Genomic DNA, 23,972 nt, shown 5'->3' with positions numbered 1-23,972 from the left:
TGCAAACAAATGACTTTTCATTTGAAGTAAAAAACGGAAGTATTTTCCATAGCTTGGTTTTTTGTGATGGTTTGTTTGTTTGTTTTTTGTATAATAGAAAAAGCTTTTTTGTTTTGAAAATATTTGGATCTGAAAATATTGTATAATATTTTCACATAAAACTGCTGAAGAAATAACAATTATCAACACAAAATTAAAAATCAAGTGTTTTTTTTATTTTTAAGATGTTGAAGTGTCTTCATTTTTTTCAATTAAAAGAAAATTTCTCAGGCACACCTATTCAATAAATTTGTCTCAAGTTCACAATTCCAGTGAAATCCAGGCTTCATTTCTTGACAAAACAAATACTTGAATAGAATTCTTGCCCAGACCTGCTGTGCTCAAATGACAAATATAAACTCAACTAAGAAAAATATTCAATGTGATTGAACTAACAATTTTTTCTCTTCTCTTTCCTCAGATCAACTGGTAGAGAATATGCTCTGAAAATAATCAAAAAAAGTAAATGTAGAGGAAAAGTAAGTATAAAAAAACAGATAAGACGGAAGAATTTTTTTTTTTCAAAAAACATTTTGTGAGAGATCAGTTTGGGAAGATGCTGGTATTTATCTCCTTCCTGGCAAGTGTTAGAATCTTTTTGGTTGAAGCCTTTGCCTGCCCTCTGGAGACCCTTGGAATATCAGTAGAAAAAGCTACAGTGTGCTTATTTAGTGTTGAGTCTCCAGCTGGTTGGTGTGTGGGGGCACTCTCCTTGCTCTTTGTAATTACGTCCTTTATATTTCATAATTCCAGATGGTATGGAAAACAGAAAAAAAATATTACAACACCTGTCACTATGTCTAAACAGTATGCATGGGTAATGAAATTTTTGTCAGCTTTATACCAAGTTACTGGTAGCTTTTGAAATCAATTTCAAAAAGTTCTCTGAGAAGATGCTATAATATTTTTAAAAGAAAATATTCTGCATCAGAGGAAAAATTCTAGAAGCTTCTGTATTTAATTTTTCTCTGCATCAGAAACATGTCTTTTCCTCCATTTATTTCTCTGTGTTCTACTCTCTGTTCTTCTTTCAGTTATTACACTGATGTTGTTCCCACACTTGTTCCTTCCATATTGCTGGAGGCAACATCTGTTACCTTTTTAAAAAACCCTGAGGAATCCATGCAGGTCCCAATTCTCTCTGCTTTTCCCACTGTGAAGGTTTTTCCCACCAACCCATAGTCATTAGAGATTTCTTTTGTGTGACAGGAACACATGATCCAGAATGAGGTATCTATTTTAAGACGAGTCAAGCATCCCAATATTGTACTTTTGATTGAGGAGATGGACATGCCAACTGAGTTGTACCTTGTCATGGAACTTGTAAAGGTGAGTATTTTGGAGACAAGCTGCATATTAAGAATTTTCATAAGAAGTTTCAACCATATCGAGAAATTGGTACTAAAGCTTACTAAAAATCATGGAATCACGGAATAATTGAGAATAGAAGGAGTCTCTGAAGGTAGTCTTGTCCATCACTCTGCTGGAAGTTGTGTAACCTACTGTCAGACTTTTTTTATAGCTTTCAAGTATTTCAAATATTTGTCTGTAAGCCACACTCACAATATATTTAATCCACACTCAGAGGTATACCGTGGACAGTACTTTGGAGATCACCAGTTCTATTTGTTCCCCCCAAAGAAGCCTTTTATCTTGAAGAAATGCATCTGCCTTGGGGTAAATTGAAAATACACTCAGTCCGAATAGCCATAATTACCTGCCTTCAAAATTCAATATTCTTTGATAAAATAGTTTAATTAGATTTTATTAATTTATGTTAAATTTAAACAATGTTACCTGTCTACTGCTTTACAGTAACACATTGTCAGGCCTGTCTCCTTGAAAATAATCTAAATTTATGCTGGAGGAAAGGGGAAGTAAAAGAGAAAAACCTGCTATTTAAAGCATGATTCTATTCTGAAAATGCAGTGTTTTATATTTGGGTCCCTATTTATTTCTTCACAATAACTTCCAGATCTCATGCATTTATTTTACTCACTTGTGGAATTATCTATTCAAATTGGATTGTGAAACTCTGACCAGGTCATCTCTTGCACCCATATTGTCAGCAGTGCAGTGCAAGAAGGGTGAGTTTAGCTCTTGGTTCTGGTACTAACACACTAGTATGTCACTGTGCATAAAAAAGTGGTAAAAACACATTTGAGTAAACTGTACGGATTAGGACAGAAAACCTCTGAGGAAATCCTGTCCTCATTACTTACTTTAACAGAATACACATTTATCACGTTCACTAAAGGGATTAGTGATACTCTTCCTTCCTCAACCATTCTGTGGGAAGGAGATCTTTCCAGCAGCCACCTCCAATTCTGTATCTTGATCAGCATGTTCTCCTGAGGCAGCCTATCATGCCTACACCTGGGAAATCCGTGTTTTTAAGTGTTTACAATAAAGCTGTGCAGCAGCATTTGTGTGCCAGCCAGTTGTGTGTGCTTGCTCAAGACTTGTGAGCAAATCAGGCGCTCTGAACCCTGTACCCACTTCTACTTACCTGAAATTAAAAGTGTGGTCACTTTTGGTAGACACCTTCTGTATCTGTGGTTAGAAACAGGGACCATCAGAGGTTGTGAGAGAAAGTGATTTTGGCAAGCAGGATTATTGTCTGCTTTGCTCTGATTGTAGGTGGAGATTAGGGGATGCTCTTAATGTAGGCACCTCACTGAGATGTTAGATAGGATGATCCTAGGTCAAAGTGTTCCTTAAAGAACTTCTCAGTCTCTGGACTGGAATATGAGAGCATGGAGAATGAAAACTTTTTTTGTTTGGTCCGTTATCCCCCATGCTCTGTGGCATCAGCAGTGACACGAGCTGTGTTTGCAATGCAGAGCTGGGAGGCTGTCAAGTGTGGCCTGTGGGTGGATGGCCACAGATTTTCCTGGTCCTCGTGGAGGGCTAGTTCAGCCTTGTTAACCAGGAGAATCTCAGGTCACACCCCACACCTCAGGAGAAGGCAACATTGTCCTCTTCAGTTTGAACCTCCTAGATTGGTGGGCCTGTGTCAAGGGTCGAGGGACTGAGGTACCCACTCCTCGAATTACCTTAACGAATCCGTCTGTCCTAAACAGAGACAGAAGGGTTTTAAAAAGGGGAAGGAAGAAAATTCACACCTCGGTCTGCGTCCGGAACTGAAACAAACTTTTAAGATACAATAAATTCACACATAACTATACTTTACATATATATATGTGCATATAGTTATAAACTGAGAAAAAAGGAAAAGGGAAAAAAAAAGAAAAAGAAGAAACGGCGAGATAGTAGGGCAGAAACCTCGGTTCGCTCCAGCCTAGCTGGATTCCCCTCACGCTGGGAAGGGGGGGAAAGGAGGAGCCTCTGGGCAGCTGCTCTCAGTCCCCGCGGCGAGATGGGGGGGAGTCTCTGCGCACGGCAGATTTCACGGCAGGAGAACTCCCTTCACGAAACGGCTGGGAGTGTGAATATTTTTCCCGATTTTCAGACAACACAGAACTCACGGCGAGTGCAGTTCGGAGTCTGTAGTCCGTAATTCTCGGGCGATCCCCAGGTGCAGGCCTTCAGGCCTCGGCTTGGTCTCAGGCTGCTCTCGGGCTGGCCGGTCGGCAGGTCGGTTCATGGGAGGACTCGGCTCCCTGCGTGCCGCTGCCCGGGAGCTCAAAGAGTGATCCGGGGGATGAAGACCCTCAAGCCTCGGGCTGGTTGCTCGCCGGGTCGGCTCCAGCTGGCCTGGTCAGGCCTGGACGTCTGCCAGCAGGTCCACGGCAGGACCCCTCTGTGCAGCGAGTCCGGAAGGAGAGAGAGAGACACTCCCCCGCCTGCTGCTTTTAAAGGCTCCCCATGTAACATTACACCTGACCCCCTTAACTAATTAAATGCGGAATTATCGTATTTGCATGGAATAATTCTATTTGTCCATTACCCAAAACAAGGAAGTCTCAGCTCAAACCGGGACAGCCTGCTTGGCTTGAGTGGTGCTGTGGAGCTTACAATACTGTTAACCCTACTGTCCACAACCTCCAAGCTCCATGCTGGTAGGGAGGAGCTGACAGGGTATCCAGTATCCCCATTTTGTCTCTGATGGAGAGGTTAAATCCTAAGAAAAAAGCAAAATACTTGCATTCTTCCATGCCACGAATCCCTCTCTGTAACCAGTCCTAGAAGAATTTCCCCATGTTCTTCATAGTCACAGTTCTCTCTTACAGTCAGGAGTACAACATGAAATAGCACAGCTTCAAATCAGATGTCGTTACCATCTAACACTATTTTAATCATAATTACTGCTCTTTTCTATGATAAGTGAGCTCCCTCTGAGATCCTTGGTACTGTGGGTTTTTCGCAGCATCAAAGGCACCTCAATGCTCTTGCACAGCATCGTAATCAAATGTAGCCATGGCTTCAGCCTGCATTGACAAATCCTTCGTCTTGGCCCCATGAGGTGTGCTAAGAAGTAAAAGCTGTGCCTTGTTTAACATGCCAAGACATAAGCACATAGCTGGTTTTATGGGTGCAACCTGCTGTGCTGTTCACGCTTGAAAAATGTTCAAACTGTAGTCTCTGGTGGATTTTTAATCAAAGTCCTACTCAGCTAAATGAGAGAGGAGAGGACCGACAACTCCACAAAATAACCAGCCTAGAAGATTTATATAAAGAAAACCATCCATTATATTCACTTTCTGGAAAAATGTGTTTTCTTGCATGCTTTCTTCTTTTCTCTTCAGGATTGCTGCATATACTAGGATATTTATGCTCTGAGTTATGCTGTAGAAGCACTTTATAGACGTCTTTGTAGTTCAGATATCCTAGAGAGCACTGTTTTAATGTTCATTACTTTAATGTGGAATAATAGAAGATATTTAGAAGAAATATCCTGATCCTGGGAAGTCAGATTTGTTTCTTTGAAGCAAACATTTATCCTTCATATTTAATTGGGAAAAAAAGGCTTTGTTATACCCTATGGGCACCAGGGCAAGTATTTCTGGAAGGACATTAATTGTTAATTCACCGGTTACTGACTGTTACCATTTCATAGCGTGCGCTATTAGACTGATTAACCATCTGTTATTGACTGACTTTTGAAGACCTGACTTTAAATCAGACTCACCGACAGGAATGAAATTCAAGGGGGAAAGGCTTGATACTGCACTGCACGGTTTCAGTTAATGCCACCCTGCATTAATTGGCAGTAACATGTTTGACATAAGTGACTGCTGCAAATACTGCCCTCACCTCATGGCAGATAGGCCATTTGGTGCTTTGTAAAGTGTAAGAAAAAGCACTTCATAAATACAAATATAAACGCATTGCAAGTCGTGCTCATAAAAGGAAGCAAGGACCTGTTTTCTGGCATGTTGCCTTTTTAGACAGCAAACCAAAATTGTTATTCAAACCTAACAGGTTTGGCCAATTTAACAAGCAAGATTTATTGGAGAGTTTCCTTTACTGCTCCAGGATGTGATTTCACTTTTGCAGAAGAAAAGAGAGATTATATCATTTACATAACGAGGTAATAAATAAATAATCAGTTACTGTACTTCCAAGTATACTTCCTCATGTGCTCAGATGATAAAAACTGCTTTCAGATGTTGCTGGTCCCATTTCTCTCCAGAACAGGGGATTTAAGACTGAAATGTCATCCTGAATTCACCCCTTGTGCCTGAATAAATGATAGTGACCTGCTGTGTGAATCAGCTAAGCAGAACCTTGCAGGTTAAAGTGCTCTTCAGGGAAAGGGAAGTCTGAAAACAATTCTGTCTGATACAGCTGTTAACTCTTTCCAGGATATCACCTCTCATTTAATTGCAAAGAATCCCACAAACTAAATATATGCTCTTCTTTTCTCAGCAGGCTACTGAGTAAAGGAGACTGCTTAAATGGAGAAAATTATTCTGCTTCAAATTGGCTTGACCATCTGTCAATGTGCTTTGCAGCCTCTAACAACTTCTGAGCTTAGATTTCTCTTGCGCGTGTACATTTTTTCTTTTTCTTCTTTGTGTTCTTTCTTCTTGTATGTTTTCCCTTCTCATTTTTTAAGGTTCAGCTTCTTTCCCTTTTAGCCCTCATACCTCAGCTTGGACTGTTTTCTTTGTTTGAAGACAGATCCTTTGCTGATGTTATTGACACTTCTCCTAAGCATCTGGAAGGTATTAGATAAGACCACTACCTCATGTTAAAAAGCAGCTGGTACAGGGGCTTCACAGGAAGGAGCTTAGGGAAGAATGATTATTTATCGCACATATTTTGCCACATGCTGATATCTAATACTTAGGGATCCGATAATGCCATGAAGTACATGGCATTATACATTTGCCAGATATTTGGCCTTTCTTTCTCATCCTCTGTCTGGTTTAGCTTGGCCTTTATTTCCTCCATTTGCTCGACACTATGTATCTTGGTGTATTTTGGTCCTTTACCAGCCAGGGCAAGAAGTCTGGACATTGTCTAGGTTTGACAGTGGTTAGCTACAAGCTGTTTCCAAAGCTGGGGTTTTGCATCTACAGTGGTCTTCTCTGGTGGACTTCAGATGAACCTCAACAATGCAAAATTTGTAATAGTTTGTTTGGGTTTTTTTAACAAGTAATTTTTTTTCCTCAGGTTTGAGTCTCTGCCTTTTTCTCTGTGATTCCTGAAAAAAATCTGCTTTTTTTTTTTTTGTTTCTTCTTCCTCCTTCTTTCGCTTAGTGAAAACAGTGTTTACTCTGGACCTGAGCCTTAGAAAAACCCAGCAAATAATTCGAGGCGGTTGATAAAATCACGAGAGTTGGCAAAGCTGGGACTTCTCTCTTGCCTTTGGCAAATATCTATTTTGCCTTTAAAATACAGGGTCCTGTGGTTTTGTTTTGTTTTGTTTTTTCTTAGCGTTTTGACTGCACCAGGGATTTTTTGCATTGTTTTTGCAGAATTATCCTTTCCCTCCTATCTTTTGTTGTTGTTGTTGTTCTGTGTTTTCTTTATGGTGCTGCTTTGATTTTGGCCTAAGGTCCAATACTCTGAATAGTATCTCTCAAAACATGTTTCTTTTTTCCTCCATTCTGTCAAGGTTTCTCCTTGATCTCTTCTTTAAACTTATTTTTTGGTCTTTCTCCAAGTACTTACATGTTCTTCCCACTTGCTAGCTCAGCTCTGGAAATACAGTTCAAGTGTCACGGCTGCCTCAGATCCTGGTGAAAGTCATTTCAACTTTGAGGACTTCCATTTCATTTTCCTTCTTTTTTTCCTTCTCTCTTGTTTTCTTGTTTTTCTTTCACTGACAGTAGCTTTTAGCTGAATTAGACAGCACGATGAGCTGGAAATGGCACAAGCTGCCATCTGTATTTGTAGCTGTGGTGAAATACTAATGTTAATTCTTAAGCGTCTTCCAGTATGATTGTCTGACATATATGCTGGAAAGATCTTCAGTATAAGCTGCAAGAAGCATCACACTACCAAAAACTTCCCATCTAGTGTAAAGAAAGTGTTTCTAAAATCCACATTTTCAAAGTTTTATGAGATGGATACACTTTAAAAATACTCTAGCAGTAATGACGGGTAGCTGGTTTGAGTTTTACTGAGAGTTCTTTCGTCTTTCTGGAGCTTTGGGGCAAAAATTTGATGTCAGCCTGTTTGTGATTGTAATATAGACTGTCAAGGGTTGGTGTACATGGCATTGTGACTGGCAAGTATGTAGGTGTGCCAGAAATTTGCAACAGACCCTCTGAACACACCAGTTGGCAAGTGCTGGACATGTTACAAGAGCAGCAGCAGGTGGGAATGGTTTGCAGTAGAGACTCTGGGCTGACCAACTAAGCCATGACAAATGGTTCTGAATTACTGGTATGTTCAGCTGCCATTATGGGGGAATGTCATCATAGTACCTGTAGTTTGTAAGTACAAGAAAATGGTGCTGCTCCTCCCTTCTCCTCCTCCTCTTTTATAAATGAAGCTCCTTAATCTTCCCTAATTTTTTCAGTCATTTCACAAGCAGTATTGCTCACATGCCATGGTCATTTTGCTCCAGGGAGGAGATCTTTTTGATGCTATTACTTCCACCAACAAATATACAGAGCGAGATGCCAGTGGGATGCTTTACAATCTGGCCAGTGCCATCAAATATCTTCACAGCCTGAACATTGTCCACAGGGATATCAAGCCGGAGAATCTACTGGTAAGTGAAGATTCAGCTTTTAGTATTGTTGATAACTTGGAATTGTGTGAGAGAAGGTCTGCTGTTTTCTCTCCTTCCACACACCTGCTAAGTTTATTTCAATCTTTTCAGTAATTTATCTTTTAATTTTAATCTTAGTGTTAAAGCTCTCCTGAGAATAACAGCTATCACAAAAGGAACAGTAACATAAGCTGATATGTCTAGACTGTTCCCCAGGACACAGCAGTTGTTCCAGTGATCACTAGAAGTGACCTTTTAGTAAGCTGCAGTATAATTTCAAGCTTCTCATAAACACAACGGTGTTCTGTCCTCAGTAGACTCTTCTTTACTTCTGCTTAAGTAATTAGCAGCAGTTCAGTTTTACAAACATGGTGAGTCTAAATGTTGTGCCCTAATCACATTGTACATCAGAGCACAACCAGGAAGAGACCAGTGTCCTTCCTTTCCCTTTGCAATCTCCCAAATAAATCTATGGCACTTTTTATTAAGCCACTTTCCCAAACAGACAGTCTAAATCTTCCTTTTCCTGACTGAATCTGTGTGAGCCCTGTCCACTGAAGACAAGGAAAAACATACCCTGACATACTTTGTCAGAGAATTTTGCACTCTTGAATGCAGCAATTGCGTTCTCCAGCTTTCCTCTGATTGTTTCACTGTTCTCTGAGTTTTCCCAAATTTGCTGACATGTTCCAGTATCAGGATGTCCCAATTCTCCATATATTCTGCCACCAGAATACTTCACACTTAGATCTGATGTGTGCCATCAGCTATAGACCCTGATGATAATTTTTTTTGTATGTGAACCTCTCTCAATATCCTATATGCAACACCAATTATATCTGTAAAGTGCTTAAGTATTCCTTACTGTCCTCGAGGCACGTGAAGCCCACCTGACAGTCAACTGTCCAAGAGTTTAGGGTATGCTGAATACCTGTGATTTTGTTTTGTTATTGTTGTTCTCTAGAGACCGTTTCCCATGTTTTAATTGGAACATTTTTCGTAAGTGCCTCTATTTAGCACATTTATTTTGTCAAGTCATGGAATGTCTTTATAGCCATATAATAAACCCTAGAGAACAACTTCTCTGACTGTTGCCATCTGCACTGATCACAAGAGCAGCTTAGAAAACACTGGCAGTCTTTATAGTAATAGGATACATATGGTGGCACACAATTATGTATAGCTGCATTCAATTAGTGTTATACAATTATGCAGTTTTATTGCTTAGTTAAAACAGTGAAAGCACTACGTAGTGGGTAATTTGCACTAATCCCCATTTCTTTAATTGCCTTTCAGTATTTAAATGCAGTGGAACATATACAGTGTTTGTTATGAATAACATAAGTGTTAAATTATCTTACACATTCCTTGACTGGCAAGTAACATACCACAGCTTCACACTGGGCTCCTTTTTATATGGAGTTATAACAGGGTGAGGAAAAGTTACTTTCTTCATTTTTACAAGTCAGCTGAAGTAGTTTTCTAAGGAAAGTAATTCCTGGAAACAGATGGGGCAAAATACTAGAAAATGCACAGTACCAAACCTTCCATGTCAGTAAATATTGCCAAATAAGCCTCTTCCATAATTAATTTCTAGGATATATGAGTCATACAAGGTGTGGTCTGTTGAAGGAAGAAACTTGTGAACATTCACTAGGTTAACAGAACTGAGAGAGGGCTTTGTAAAAGATAACTGCATGAAATAGAATATGAGATGCTAATTAGACTGGATTCAGCTCGATATTTAAGTGCACACTTTACATTTTTCAGCAAATGAATGTTTAAAACTCTAGTCTCTAGCCTTTAATTAAAACTGTTGTTGAAATTAGATTTATTACTGCCATTTCAGAGAGCACTTTCTTTAGTTTCAGGAACCAGATGTATTTAACAATCTGTGTTTTTAATAAAACCATAATTGCTTTTTTTCCTGTGCTCTTCTATAAGCCTACTCTTTTTTCTGGCTTAGTAGCAGAGAAATGTGAATCCGTATCAAACTGCTGTTCCTCCTAAAGATCCAGTGGTATTATTAAAAACAGCATAGGAAGGAAAAGAATTTTGTGTATTCGAACGTCTGCTTGTGGCTGTATCACCTGATAGCAGGTATTCAGACAGAAAGGGGTTTTCTCTGTAGACATGACTAGCATTAACAAAGGAGAAACTGGGGATAGGGAGCCTGTAAAATATAACTAATTGTTACAAGCTATAGCAGATCTACAAAACAGTGTAGCAACAAATGTAGCAAACAGTGGAGAGAGACTTCCAGATTTAGTTTTTCCACCAAGTGAACTGTTCAAGGGTCCATTGTAGAATTTATTGTAATTTTGTAAGAAAAAAAATACAGAATTTTCCTCTATGAACAGTTGTATATAAATGTCATTTCTGGTGTAGGAGAAGCTGGTCAAGATGGGTGTTAAGGATTTTAGTTTTGATTGTGAAGTGTGAGATCTTCTATTTTTATACAGTTTTACTGTTAATTTTGTCAGGGTATCACTATTGGTGAACCAGACTGCATGGAGGTTTGATTTGGGTTGCAATAAATAATAGTAAGGTGATGCATATATACTTTAGAAAGGCCTCATGTAGACTGCTTCCATTTTTTTAAGGTCAACATTGACTTTCATCTTAAACAATTTCAAAATGAGAAGCAAGAATCCAAACCAGCAGCTGGATTAAGGAAAGACTCCCAGTCTAGTGTTTCCTTTAGATAGATTTGAGTCTTTTTTATTTTAAACGTTTTTGGTAACTTTTCGGTGTTTGAGGATTTGGAGTTGTTCTTTTACACTGAACCAGCTTTTAAAATTGCACATTTTTTGCTGATGTTTCTAGCTTTTTTTTCTTGTGACTTTATCTTAATCTTTCTTTGCACCCATAAACCCCTGTGAAGTATCATGTTGCTCCTGTGAAGACCGTGTTTTAAGACAAGATTTTCATGTATGCTCATTAACAGTCCTGCGTATTTGTGCTGATAATGATGGTAATATACCACTGAGACACTGATTAGGGTTTAACAGTCATCCAAGGAGAGGACAGAGTTTTGAGGTTAAATATTCCATCCAGGTTTTCATCTTTTGACTTCAATACACAGAGAAGAATCTGTTGCTGCTATCGGTGCAGTCACTGTTGTTTTATCTAAGAAACTGAAAGTCCTGTGCAAACCTTTAAGCTCTGTTCAAGTGAAATGAATAAGCTCAAAAGCCCTGCACTGTGAATTGGCTGTCAGTGGGGAGTTAACCTAGGAAGTCACTGATGGAAGGTCAGACCTTTGCTTCTGGCCTTTAGCTTCTAGCAAGTAGTATGTCCTTTGTTGGCCAGATAGCAAAGTAAGCCTTCCCCAACACCCTGAGTGCATTCAAGAATTTGGAAGTTGGGAAAGTTCCAAAGCTTTTTGAATTGTTGAATAGTCTGTTATAGATAAGGAGGAGAAAAAAGACTGTAAGTTAGAAGGAACATTTCAGGCAGTTAGTAAATAATACAGTAGTTACCTTGATGGTTTTGTGTTAAACCTCTGAATATTTCTCCTCATTTTTAGGTTTATGAACACCAAGATGGAAGCAAATCCCTGAAGCTAGGAGACTTTGGCCTGGCTACAATTGTGGATGGACCTCTATATACTGTTTGTGGGACCCCAACATATGTAGCTCCAGAAATCATTGCTGAAACTGGGTAAATGACTTCTAGTGATGATTCATTGATGTGTACACAGTGGAGCATGTTCTCACCAATGTGACAGACAGGAGTTCTTGCAATTAAGATTTTTATGCTACCTTTTCTTAAGTATGATGCAGAATCATGTCTTGCAGAACAAGCTGGTTGGAAGGGACTTCTGGAGGCTATCTTGTCCAAAACAGCTCAGAGCAGGGCTGGCTTTGGAGTTATAACAGGTTCCTCTGCCAGTTGTGGATCTCAAACTTCTCAATTCAACACCGAGTTAGTTACTAACTAGCCATTTGCAGATACAATAAAAGTAATTCTTAGGCTGTCTCAGGACTGCTAACTACCGTTCACTTAATTTCATTTGTTACCACGCACTGTCCTCTTCTTCTGATTTGTTCCACAGAGTAAATGCCTGCTGACTTGAACCTTTGCAGGTTTCGTGTTGGTAGGCATCACTGTCTAACTCAGGAATAAAGCACAATGTGTTCTGCTCACTTCTACATTCTGATCTAATGTAGTTTTAAGATGTAAATGTAAAAAAGATTTGAAAGCAGAATTAGGATAGATAGGTAGAACATAGAGAAAGTTCAGATGAGAGTATGTAAGAAATTATTAGTAATTCTGGAAATGTTTCCTCTGGTCTTGTACTGTAGGTCATAGGAGTAGGATGTCTCTAACCATGTCTCTCACACTTCTAGATATGGCTTGAAAGTGGACATCTGGGCAGCAGGTGTGATTACTTACATCCTGCTCTGTGGTTTTCCTCCATTCCGTGGGTATGGACTGATCTATTCAACCATCCTTGTTCTGAGAATTGATCCCTGTGCTGCTTTTGCATTAAGCACAGAGATTTTCACCGGAAAAAGTTCTCTGCCTCTAGGGTTTTTTTTTCTCCTGTGGTCTGCGTAGTATTTTACACAAACCCTATAAATGTCTGTGATTTTACTGTAAAATCTCTGTCTCGTGTTTGTTTATTTTAGTTTAAACTTCATTGCATTACAAAGCAAGAGCCTTCATTATGGTTCTGGGTGCCTTTGCCTGATGTTTAAAATACACAGTGAAATAATCATGTTCTTTCATGGACCAAATGCAACGTATTTTGTGGTCAGTAAAAGGTAATTAAAATGTAAGCCACCTAATAATGACCTGTCAGATCTCTTCTCCCCCTCAAAGCAATTGCAGAGTTGTTGACAATCCTAAAGACAAGCAGGTTACCTCAGAAAGAATGTACCAAATGCCCTTTGTTTCATGATCTCACCACTCACACCCATGCTTGCGTGCTTGGATAGTATCAACAGCTTCCAAAAGCATACTAAGGAATCTCCAATTAAAAGTAATTTCAAGAAGGCTATTGAAACCTGCTCTGGAAATAATTTCTTTGTGAGTTTTGTTTTTGTTTGGTTTTTACTGTATAGAAGTGGAGATGACCAAGAAGTGCTTTTTGATCAGATTTTGATGGGACAGGTGGATTTTCCATCTCCATATTGGGACAACGTTTCTGACTCTGCAAAGGTAGGTTTTATAGTTGTTGATACTTTCTTCTCCAATATTATTCTCAGTGCCAGTATCTAATGCATGTTTTTTTTTCACAGTGCTGTATTTGACATGTCTTATACATCTCCTGCTACACCTATAATTCCACTGGGTTACCAAGTGTGCTGTTGTTCGATCACTGTCTTGTCTGTTAGGCACCAGGTGGTTCTGAAATGGGCCCTGTTTCTATAGGGTGTCTCACACAACAGAGACACCAGCAGCCCTTACTGATCAAGAGAAAATTTAAGTAACTTTGACCTACATTTCTTATCTTGAAAGCTCCCTGGGACTGTGCTTTATATGTACTTGTGATGGGGATCAGGTACCAATCCAGAGCCTTTGAATATTATATAATAATATTACAGGGAGGCTGTTTTCCCTGTATTAATCCCATTAGATGATATGTCTGTTGTTTCTTTCTGTCAAAGAATCAGGCTTCTCGTTGCCTGTAATTCCTTATTGTTATCAGTGTGGTATAAAGTACAGACTGGTTCTGGCCACCAATTCATGGGCCGTAGCCTCTTGGCAGATGACAGGAAAGAGGTAGAGCTTTAGGTGTACTAAGACAGATACAAACGTTTTCAGATACAGATCCTGACAGAGTTCACTTTACTTGCAGAGCAGATCAAGTTTTTTAACTCTCATTAGTGCACCGGAGCAAGTTTAACTCTCAGATTTTCTGAGGTTGTGGCATTCACTATAGTCACATGTATAAATATATGTAAAGAGGGAGGTAATACATACGTGTATGTAAAAATAAATTTAAAAAAAACCCCAAAAGCATGAAACTATTCATACAGTCATCCTGTAGATAAGTGCTTCATTTCTGCCAGTTTTCTTCCATAGCCCGTAAGGCAAATCCAGGCAAAACTGTCTTCCTGTTTCTTTCAGTGCGACAGTGTTTAATTAATCACAAAAAATTTATGAAATTTGGATGTAGATGCAGGTAATGAGAGTAGCGTTCTACATTCTGAATCTCCATTCTTTGGAGAGTTACATCCTGCTGTTACAGATATGTGGAGGATGCTCAGGACTAGCATTTTAGCCTGTTAACTAATGAGGTTAACAGAGGAGGTAACAGTCATAGGGTTGGAAGAAGTCCTCTAAATCATATCATTGTATTGTAGTAGGGTTTATTTTGAGACTCATTAATGGGAGGCCTGCAAGTCCTTTGCCAGTGGTGTTCTCCGGTGAAATAAACTCTTTCTTCCAAATAGTTCAGTCTAAAATTTCTGTTCTGAAGCATTAGCCTAAACATTTAACTTCTCCTTGTCACTAAGAATTATTAACTTTGGTCTTTGGTGATACCCTTTTATTTGCTGTCATACTGGCATCCTGTTTTCTGTGCACTCCACTCATGGCTGGAAATAGATACAAGTTTATTTACATGTTAGTTGAAAACTAGATAATTGCAGAAGAAATCAGAGATGAAAAATAATGTTTTAAGTGAAGGGGTTTTTTAATATCTTCTGTGTTGTTTATATAAGAGTTTAAAATAAGATTCTAGATTTCCTGGCTTTTTTCCTACAGAGAAATTGGCTTTTTCTTAATGGAGACTAACCTAATTTCATGTGACCATCTGTTTTGTACATTATGTATTAAGAGCTTTTCCCTTAAACAGTGGCTGCAGAACTGTAACTCAGAGCTGTCTTCTAGCTTTTCAAGGTACTCTTAGACATTGATTTAAAAGTTCAGCTTGAAGTTCAGCAATTCACAGTTGTTCTTTTTTTGTATAATCTTAATGTATTTCTGCAGTTGGTAGCTCACTCTCTCTTTGAGCAGTCTTACATAATCAGTTGAAGTGCACTTTAGTGAATTAAATGTTGATTTGTTCTTTAAAAATGTTCTTAAATTTGACCCAGTATTCCATTTCTCAGGAACTTATCACAATGATGCTTCAAGTAGATGTAGATCTGCGATTCTCTGCCTTGCAAGTTCTTGAGCATCTGTGGGTTAATGTAAGTATTTTCAAGCCTGTAGATACTGCTTGTAATTTGGCACCTTTGGGCTCTTTTCTTTCAAGTCCTCTCTATGCCCTTTTGGAACCAACACGTTCTAAAAATGCCACAGATTTAAATGGAAATAAGCAGTGTTGCAGGCTGGTGTAGTGTATCATGCATACCTTGGAGTATTTACTGTTTTATGTATGCTCAGCTGCATTATCTCTGAAATATTTTGGGTCAGGTTTTCAACAAATGTCAACCACACTTGACAAATATGTACCTCTAACAATCAGCTTGTGCATTCAGCGACACATTTTGCTCTCCTAAAATCAGACGATGGACTCAAAAACCTGACAGTCATGATTAAGCGCTATTGAAATATAGTCCATAGTGCTAAGCCTACTTGATCCATCATGAAACAGGGAAACCTTTATAATCATATTTAGCTTCTGACATTGAGATATACACATATTTATATGCAGCCATATCCATTTAATCTGGGTTACCATAAAATAGCTATTTAGGTATCCTGGCTTGTCTCTAAGTGACTGGACATTTGCCATAAAAGTGGTAAGCATTCGGGTAAATCTGGCAGACAATATAGAGATTTCTCTTTAATGTTGAAGCAAGGACTCTATATTTGTTAATTATTTCACTGTTTAATATGTCTTAAAATATTTGGATGACAAGAAAAAAATTGGAGAAAATCCAGATGCAAATTTAGAAGGGAAGATTGAGAAAAGAAATACAATTGGGATGAGTAGTGAAAATTAATTAAATGAGAAAGAAATAATGCTTCACTTTGTGTGTTGCAAGTTTGAGCATGTAGTCCTCCCTGGAACTGAATACTCAGCTGCTGTATCCAAAATCTTTTTCTCACAAAAACACTATTCTAAAATTCCAAATATACAGTAACCTCAAATGTTAATCTTTTTTATGAAAGTGTCTGCGATATAGCTGTTCTTAGAAATAGTGTTCTGTCACAGTTTTAATGAATTTTGGTGACTGAGGTGTCTCTCTCCTCGGGAGGAGCATGGATAGGGATTTCTGGAGTGCTGTTGAGGAAGATATGGAAGTGACTGATCAGATGCCACAGAAGGGCCAGGTCATCGGCAGTGTCAGTCTGCACACTGCTACTGGGGTTACTGAAACATCACTTGTTTATACTACATAAGGATGCGGTCACTAACCTTCCTCTTTTTCTGAAAAATACATTGGAACTATTAATGCTCTCCCGGACACCTCTTTTTTTTTTTTTTGCTTCAGTTGCACGACAATGTATTTTAGGAGCTATTTTAGCGAGATATTAAGAGGTGCAGCTCTTTGGCAGTAACCTGATGGTGATGGTGTGCAGGTGACGTGAGAGTTTGCTCTCTGCCCTCATGAGCGCCTGTTGAGGGGGAACGATGGGGAAAGGGGCCTGGGACTGGAGTCTTTTAACACTCCAGAGCTCCATGAAACAAAACTAAGCTCTGGTTGCTGAAGCATCCTGGCAAATTCCTGAGTTTCTGTGGAATAAGTTAAAATGTGGAGCCTGTTGCCAGAGGATGCTGAACAGGCCAAGTATAAATGGATTCAAAAGGGAGTTGGATACATTTTTGGAGGATAAGCCCACTGGTGCCTATTAAATACGGTGGTCTGGATACAACTCTTGGCTCACAAAGTTCTTAAGTACTTGGCAGAAACTGAAGGATATGCCAGGGAAAGTTCAAGATCTGCTTGTCTTTGTTAAATGTACTATTTCATAAACTGACTATGATGCACTGTTGGACACAAGATACTGTGTCCAATTTACCTTTGATCTTGCTCTGTTGCACTTCTCGTAGTTTTATGCTGATTCTAATTCTTCGCAATCAAAACCTGTGGCAGTTTTGTCCAAAAATAAGTGAAACAAGTATTCCATGGCAGTTCTGTAATTTCTTCTTTTCTGTTCAATTGCTGCCTTTAGCAACTGAGACAAATCAGTATTTTGTCTTCAGCAATATGCTAATGATAGTTCAAAGTGCAGATCAAAACATCTTTTGAATTCTCTTATGTATCCTCCAGATATTTTTTCTGGAAGAAGAAAGGCCAGGACTGAGACCAGATCGGGAAAGTGCTTAAGCACATTCCAAACATTGCTCCTATTTCAAGGCATCACACATGGAAGCACTTAATATTAGGCATAAAATTAACTAGATGGCACTAAAATCCTAGTTCACTTCAGGATAATTAAGAACATGGCTGAGTTAAAGAAGATGCTTAAATGCTTCCATGAAAAAGGACACCTCCCTGAAGTGGGTCTGGGAAGCACGTGGTAGATAGCCCAGCAGGGACAGAGGCAGAATGATACACTGGTGTCAGATTGGACTTCACATCCCCCATACCATCACCTGCCTGACCAGCTGCAAGTCTGTCATGTCACCTCCCCGTACCTCATTTTCTGGGCTTTAGGGCAGGGAATTAATATACTCATTCCTGTTTGTGAAAGGCTCTGTGATCTATGTGTCGTAATTACCTGAGCAATTATCTGCAACTTCTGTAAAATACCATCTTTGTGAAAAGAAATGGCACATGGAGTTTTCACCTAACTCTGAAACTGGACTTTCCCTTTTCTTATTCTGTTTTGAACCTATTCATAGAGTGGTAAACTTACAAGTAAGATACTGGTTAGCACAGCTGGCTTGAAAAGCAGATAAGTGTTTTCTTTGACAGTTTTAAGAAACATTTTCTCCCTTTGATTGAACCTTTGATAGAAGTGTCGTAACTGCTTACACTGCATAAAACCATTTTGTAGATTGTAAATAACCATTCTACTTTATAGCTGCTTACTGTGTGATTACTTGGTAAATTGCTGAGATTCCTGGAATGTGCTGCGACAGTTTCAGTAGGAGCCAACTCTCATTTCAGTTTCAGTTTTTGCTATAAAAATAGCTGAAATCCTCTTGGAAACTGCAAAACTTGTTATGATCAGTCAGACCAGTAAAGCAGTTCCTATGTCAATAATATCCCAGCTGTTTTCAATTCAAAAAAAATAGAACCTGAAAAGATGTTGGCTGTGTGCCACTGCCACAGATGGAGATCTTGAATTCTAAATGCAATTCAGCAGCAGTTCCTTGCCCCCTCCATTTAGTTTGTTTGGATTTGTCTGTCCTATGCAGTACACTTAGACCTGGAAAAAATCCATCAGTTTATACTTCCCCTACAGGGACCCCATCTCTTTCCTTTACCAGCTCAAATTCTTTGCAAAACCAAAGAATTATAAAAAAGGCTGGAAGCTAGGTCTGGCTTTTTAAACATTGATGCAATTGATAAGCTGAGTTATACTACACAACTTACAGGACAAACCTACTTTCTTTTCATTGTATAAGTAGTAAATATTTCCTAATGAAACCTTGAGCGGTGAATGATGAAAGGGATTTATTGCATTCTGTAAATCCTTCTCTGTTAAAATAATCAATATAAAATGTGGCGTGCTGTTGGTGGAGGAGGAAGACGGCACACACCAGCCTAAAAATTATTAGGGAAAGTGGAGCTTTTACATATTTCCTTAACTATGCCTGCCTTGGAAATTTGTGCCCAAAAGAAATGAATAACCAAGCAGTAAATAGTAGTAAGATGAACATTTATAAGGAAGTTAATTTAAAAAGACATTTCTTCTTTGGCAGCCACACTACTTCTGGTTACACCCTAGGACACTGACCAAAGAAGAATTTCCTTGTAATGCTTAAAGGGGACAGAGTCCAAAAGCTTTTCCAGCACTTCTATTTGCTCTAATTTCCTTCTGTTATTTATATAATAGCCTATTCATCTGATGCTTTTAGACCTGGAAAGTAAGGCACTTGTGAAATGGATCTGAGTTCTTCAGAGCAGCCGGAGTCTGGGATTCCTGAACTTCATCCCATGTTTTTAATACTTCCCTTTTCTTTGAGTGGCAATGTCTCCTGCCATAGAGAACAAAGCAAATATGAAAAAAAGTGTTTATTAATTACTCAAATTACATCAAGACCCTCTGACTCTCTTTTTTTTTTGTTTTGTTTTGTTTAATTTTTATTTCTTGCAAATAGACCATGAAATGTATTTTGTGGAGGCGATAAAAAATAAAGGTGTCTTAAGATCCCAAACAGTTTACATTCTCTGGGTGAAAACTCAAATTCTGGCCTAAAGGTTTCAAACTGTCAAAGGATATTGACTATTCAACTTCAAAGATGTGCTCATGAGAGCTTTCTTTCAGAGGACCAGCAGTCAACATTTTCTGAAGCTCATGATCCTTTAAGGTTCCTAGAGTTGAACACCAAAACTCACTAGTCATGTTTAAAAGATCTTGTCCTGACTGCTAAAGCTGAGGTGATATTCTGAGATCATAACCCACTGCAAGAAGTAGTTCCTACACCAAAAAGTTAAAACAGGGGAAAGGAATAGTAAACCTCTTCGGGGGCTGACATCAGCAGAACAGCAAACTGTTGAAATTCTTATCAGCAATGTTTAGCCTGTTCTCCAGTTCTACCACTTACCCTGCTGATTCTGGTGGGTCTTACAGGGTTGTTTTCAATTCTTGCATTTTTAAATTGCAGAGCTGCTTGTTTTGTGTGTAAAACAGCTGTCATCTCTCACTCTCAATGTCTATCTATTTTATTGTTGGATGAAGTGATTCCAGGAACCAGCTAATATATATTAGCTTGTTTATAAAGCATATTGGAATAGAAAAAAAAAATTTTAAAAAGTAACTACTAAACATCAGGTAGCACCAACAGTAATGAAGACATTTAATAATAGTAGAGTAATTCCCATATATACTATAACAGTCGAGTAATTCTCTATGCTGCATCTTAAATTGAGCTGGAAGATATTTCATCTAAAAGCTGGAGCCCAAACTATGTGTCTCTGGTGTGTTGCCACTGGAAGTGTGGGTGTGGTGCTTCACCAATAGAATATTACTGCAGTGTTGGTAACTATTGTCTTCTCTGTATTTTAGTCTTTTGACAAGAAGATATGAATGTTTGGCAGGCTTTCATGTCAAGAAAGCCAGGAGAATGATATTCTTTTTTCTCCACCCTCTAGTGAAGAGGCAATCACTTCACAGGCTAGCTTTCTTCTGGGAAAGGCAAGGTCAGCGGAAAGCAGGTTATTTTTAGGGGTCATATACCACCAAGCCAAGACTCCCCAGTGCTAGACAATAATCAGCTACTGGGTTGTATTGTTTTGTTTTGAGTTTTGCAGCTGTGTGCACTTGACCATATTTTGCCAGCTGAGACATTTTGTTAAGGAGGGAGTGAGGGATCTCTAAACACAAACTCCCTAAGCTAAATAAATAACAAACCCTAACCAGCCTCCCTAAAATTCCCGTGTGCTCACTGAACTCATGATTTACTGCAGCGACCCTGTAACTCTTTAAGTGTGTTCAGAATTGTTGCAAAGACAGAAGAAAAAACAGGCTCTGTCATCTTTCTGTATTCTGATCTCATCTCCTGTTTGCCTGTATTCTGCTAGAATTTTGCTTCAGTGGAGTTTAAGGACTTTTTCAACTGTTGATAGCTACACATACCATGCGGAATCAGCTTGGGATGACCATATCAGGGTGACCTGATATCCTGCATGTTCTGCCTATTCTGCATATTGTTGCCTGAAATCCTGCATATTCTGATGGTGGGGAAGCCTCACCAGCACTGGCTTTTTGCACTTTTTTCAGTCATAAGGATCTTATTTCCAATTTCTAAAAAACCCTCCTTTCTTTTGGGCTTGAATTCAACCCACTGACTTGCACAAAACAGCAAACTTCCTTCTTTCTGCTAGAATTTTGCTTCAGCATCAAGGGTGCCTGCGTGTCTGGGTGCAGATAGACAGGTTTGCTCTGCAAAGCAGGATATCTCAGCCCCGAGGAGGCACCTCCTGGTCCATCTGCATGGCTTCTGGGCTGGAGCCAGCCAGCCAGCTTGTTCGGTGTGCGTGAGAGCAGAACATGTGTCTGCCTCTGCTTGGCCATGCAATTGCGTGCCTACATTTACCTCGGTTTAGCTCAAGCTGAGAACATGTGTCTGTTGGCAAGGAAGAAGAGGCCACCCACAGCTGGCTCCAGTCCTCTGCTTTACCAGGCAGTCTGTACCTTTCCCCAGAGCATCACAGGCTTGTGTGCCTTCGGACTGGGGGAAGTAATTGCAGTCCCTTGTTACCAGTCAGTCAGAGAGTCAATTTGCAGAGGTGGCTTTGTTTTACTATAGTTTTATTACAATTCAGTCATAGTCTGTGGAAACAGACTAATCTAGTCTTGCCACAGCAACCTGTGAGACCATGCCTAACCTGGCCTGCAGACATATGGTGGCATTGGTGAGGTCCTGCTCCCACCCATCCCAAGGATCTTAGCCAAGGCGTGTCTTAGCTACCATCTTGCCTGAATTTCCTCACTGTGTGACTCACTGAGCCATGGCTAGAACTTCCACTGGTTGCCCTAGTCCACAAGTTTATAAACTTTATCACAAGACAAGGGCATTACTGGTGTCTCTTAAGGCTTTTGGAGATCCTTTCCTGCATCCTAGCAAAATACGGTCTCTGGCTTCTGTGATCTTTTGGGCACTTTCTTCTTTTGAGGTCATTATCTTTAAATGTATGTGACGAGTAAACAGAATCTGAAACAGATCTGAGCTTATCAAGCTTTGAAATACTACTGGACCTAAAAATAACTTGGCAGTGATAGTTAAGACATCTTAATGGTAGAAAGAATAATAAAATATTTAGCAATTGTTAAGTAACATACCTAGAGTCTGAGAGGAAGATATTAGCTAAAGAAGAAGAGAGAGGCTGGTTTATGACATTATATGACGTTCATCTTATAAATACCTTAGATATATTGATGCAGACAATGATTAACCCATATTTCATTACAAACTTTTTGTAAACTTTGCTATGTTGACAGGCACTATCAAAATCACCTCGCAATTCCTTTATTGCACCTTTTCTCTCTGAAGTTTTTTTTTTTTTTTTTTTTTTTTTTTCTTTTTTTTTTGCTTTATTTCTCTGCAGGATGATGGCCTTCCAGAGAATGAACATCAGCTCTCAGTAGCTGGGAAGATAAAGAAGCATTTCAACACAGGCCCTAAACCGAACAGCACAGCAGCTGGAGTTTCTGTCATAGCAGTAAGCATCTGAAATACACAGACAAAACACTTAAATTTATGTGTTCACAAGACAGTGTGTGTTTAGGTCATGCCATCAAAAGAAACCAGAGAGGTTTATTCTTTAGATAATTCTAACATTCAATTAATATAAATATAGTTATGTTTATTGTATCGTATTCTGCACAATTTCTCCATTGATTCTCCTTGTGAGTCACATTGTTATTTAACAGCTCTAGGAGATATAACTATATATAACTGTACACACACTTCCACATTTTACCAGAAGATCAGTGGACCTGAGTCCAACAGAGATTCAACAATTTGAACTACGGGATCATGACATTTTATTTGGCAGCAGAATCATCACATGGATTGAGGCCACAAAGAGATTATAGGAGAAGGACAGCAGCACTTTAAAATTGAAATTACTTCAAAATTGTAACAGAAAATCTGTATGGCAGCCTAAGATTCTCTTCTCTGAAGACATGAAAGAGCGTTGTGATGCCTCACTGCTAACTTCATACTTGACACAAGTCTAGACACTTCAGATTTAGCTGAGCAGCAGCATTCTATTGCACTGCCCCATGCAAGCTTGCTTCCCTTTAGGCAGAAGGACTTAATGTGGTAAAGACTTAACAGAGCTCCTTGCTGCCTTCTGTAATGTTGCAATTCCAGTCTGGGCACTCCAGGCTTCTGAAACCAAGCTTGACCAAACTTTTGACTAAGCTTTATTGAGGTTTCAGTGGCATCCCCAGTGTAGCATGCATCACAGACATTTGTATTTTTTCCCCCAAAATGAACACGTGTTAGATAGACAGGCACACAGAATATATTCAGTGTATCATGAGATTATTCATACTAATGCAATTGAATAGTAACATGCACATCCTTCACATTTTTGATACATCTGCCTGTGTTTGTAAGCTTTTCTTTATTACTCATGGTAATGTTAATGCTCCAAACAGTCGCTAAAAATAAGTGACACGTTAAACATAACCATTCACATATCAGATTACTCAGTGTTCATTCCCAGCTTCCATAAATCGCAGGTGGTGTGACTGCACATGTACACTTTCTTGTACTGTTTCCACTTTCATGTTTCTCAGCTCAGCCCCTCCAGTGGTGAGTTAAATCAGCATGAAGTAAACTCATCTCAGCACATGCAATCTGGCTCACAGGTGTGAAGTGTTTGTGCAGCAAAGGGGATACTCTCTCAAAGTTACTTGGTATAAGTACTTGAAATTGCAAGCTGTGCCTCTCTCATATTTTTTCTTTACTCTTTCTAACCCTGAACGTCCTCAACATGGAAGCAAGTTGTTCCTCATGCTTTTCCTAGATTTTCTCAGTCATCAGCTAACATGGTCAGCATTTATTTATTTTCATTTTTAAGCAATAATACTGCAGCAACTCGCCCACAACTAAAACATCACATACCCATTGCTCATCTGAAATGCAGGTATGTTCTGTATAGACTAGCTGAAACAGTGTTCCTTTCGAATGGACTGCCAGCACGCTTGTCCATGAGAATTACTGCTCAGATCCTCCATGCTAATGACTTCAAAGCTTAAAAGTGAGAAATGA

The 23,972-nt window shown here is 39.1% G+C and overlaps 1 protein-coding gene across 2 annotated transcripts in view; it reads left to right on the top strand.

The window, feature by feature from the left end:
• Positions 1-23,972, top strand: part of DCLK1 (doublecortin-like kinase 1) — a 62,976-nt gene that overhangs the window by 24,807 nt on the left and 14,197 nt on the right. For both annotated transcript variants that reach the window (XM_010139285.1, XM_010139286.1), the window contains exons 5-12: positions 461-518; positions 1,249-1,368; positions 8,024-8,170; positions 11,700-11,833; positions 12,523-12,600; positions 13,240-13,336; positions 15,235-15,315; positions 22,297-22,410. In XM_010139285.1, coding sequence (XP_010137587.1) covers positions 461-518; positions 1,249-1,368; positions 8,024-8,170; positions 11,700-11,833; positions 12,523-12,600; positions 13,240-13,336; positions 15,235-15,315; positions 22,297-22,410 — 829 coding nt within the window. The remainder of the gene's footprint in view (positions 1-460; positions 519-1,248; positions 1,369-8,023; positions 8,171-11,699; positions 11,834-12,522; positions 12,601-13,239; positions 13,337-15,234; positions 15,316-22,296; positions 22,411-23,972) is intronic.

Source organism: Buceros rhinoceros, unplaced genomic scaffold (genome assembly GCF_000710305.1).
Source record: "Buceros rhinoceros silvestris isolate BGI_N320 unplaced genomic scaffold, ASM71030v1 scaffold7647, whole genome shotgun sequence".
Taxonomy (NCBI): domain Eukaryota; kingdom Metazoa; phylum Chordata; class Aves; order Bucerotiformes; family Bucerotidae; genus Buceros; species Buceros rhinoceros.
This window is presented reverse-complemented; position numbering and strand designations above follow the sequence as displayed.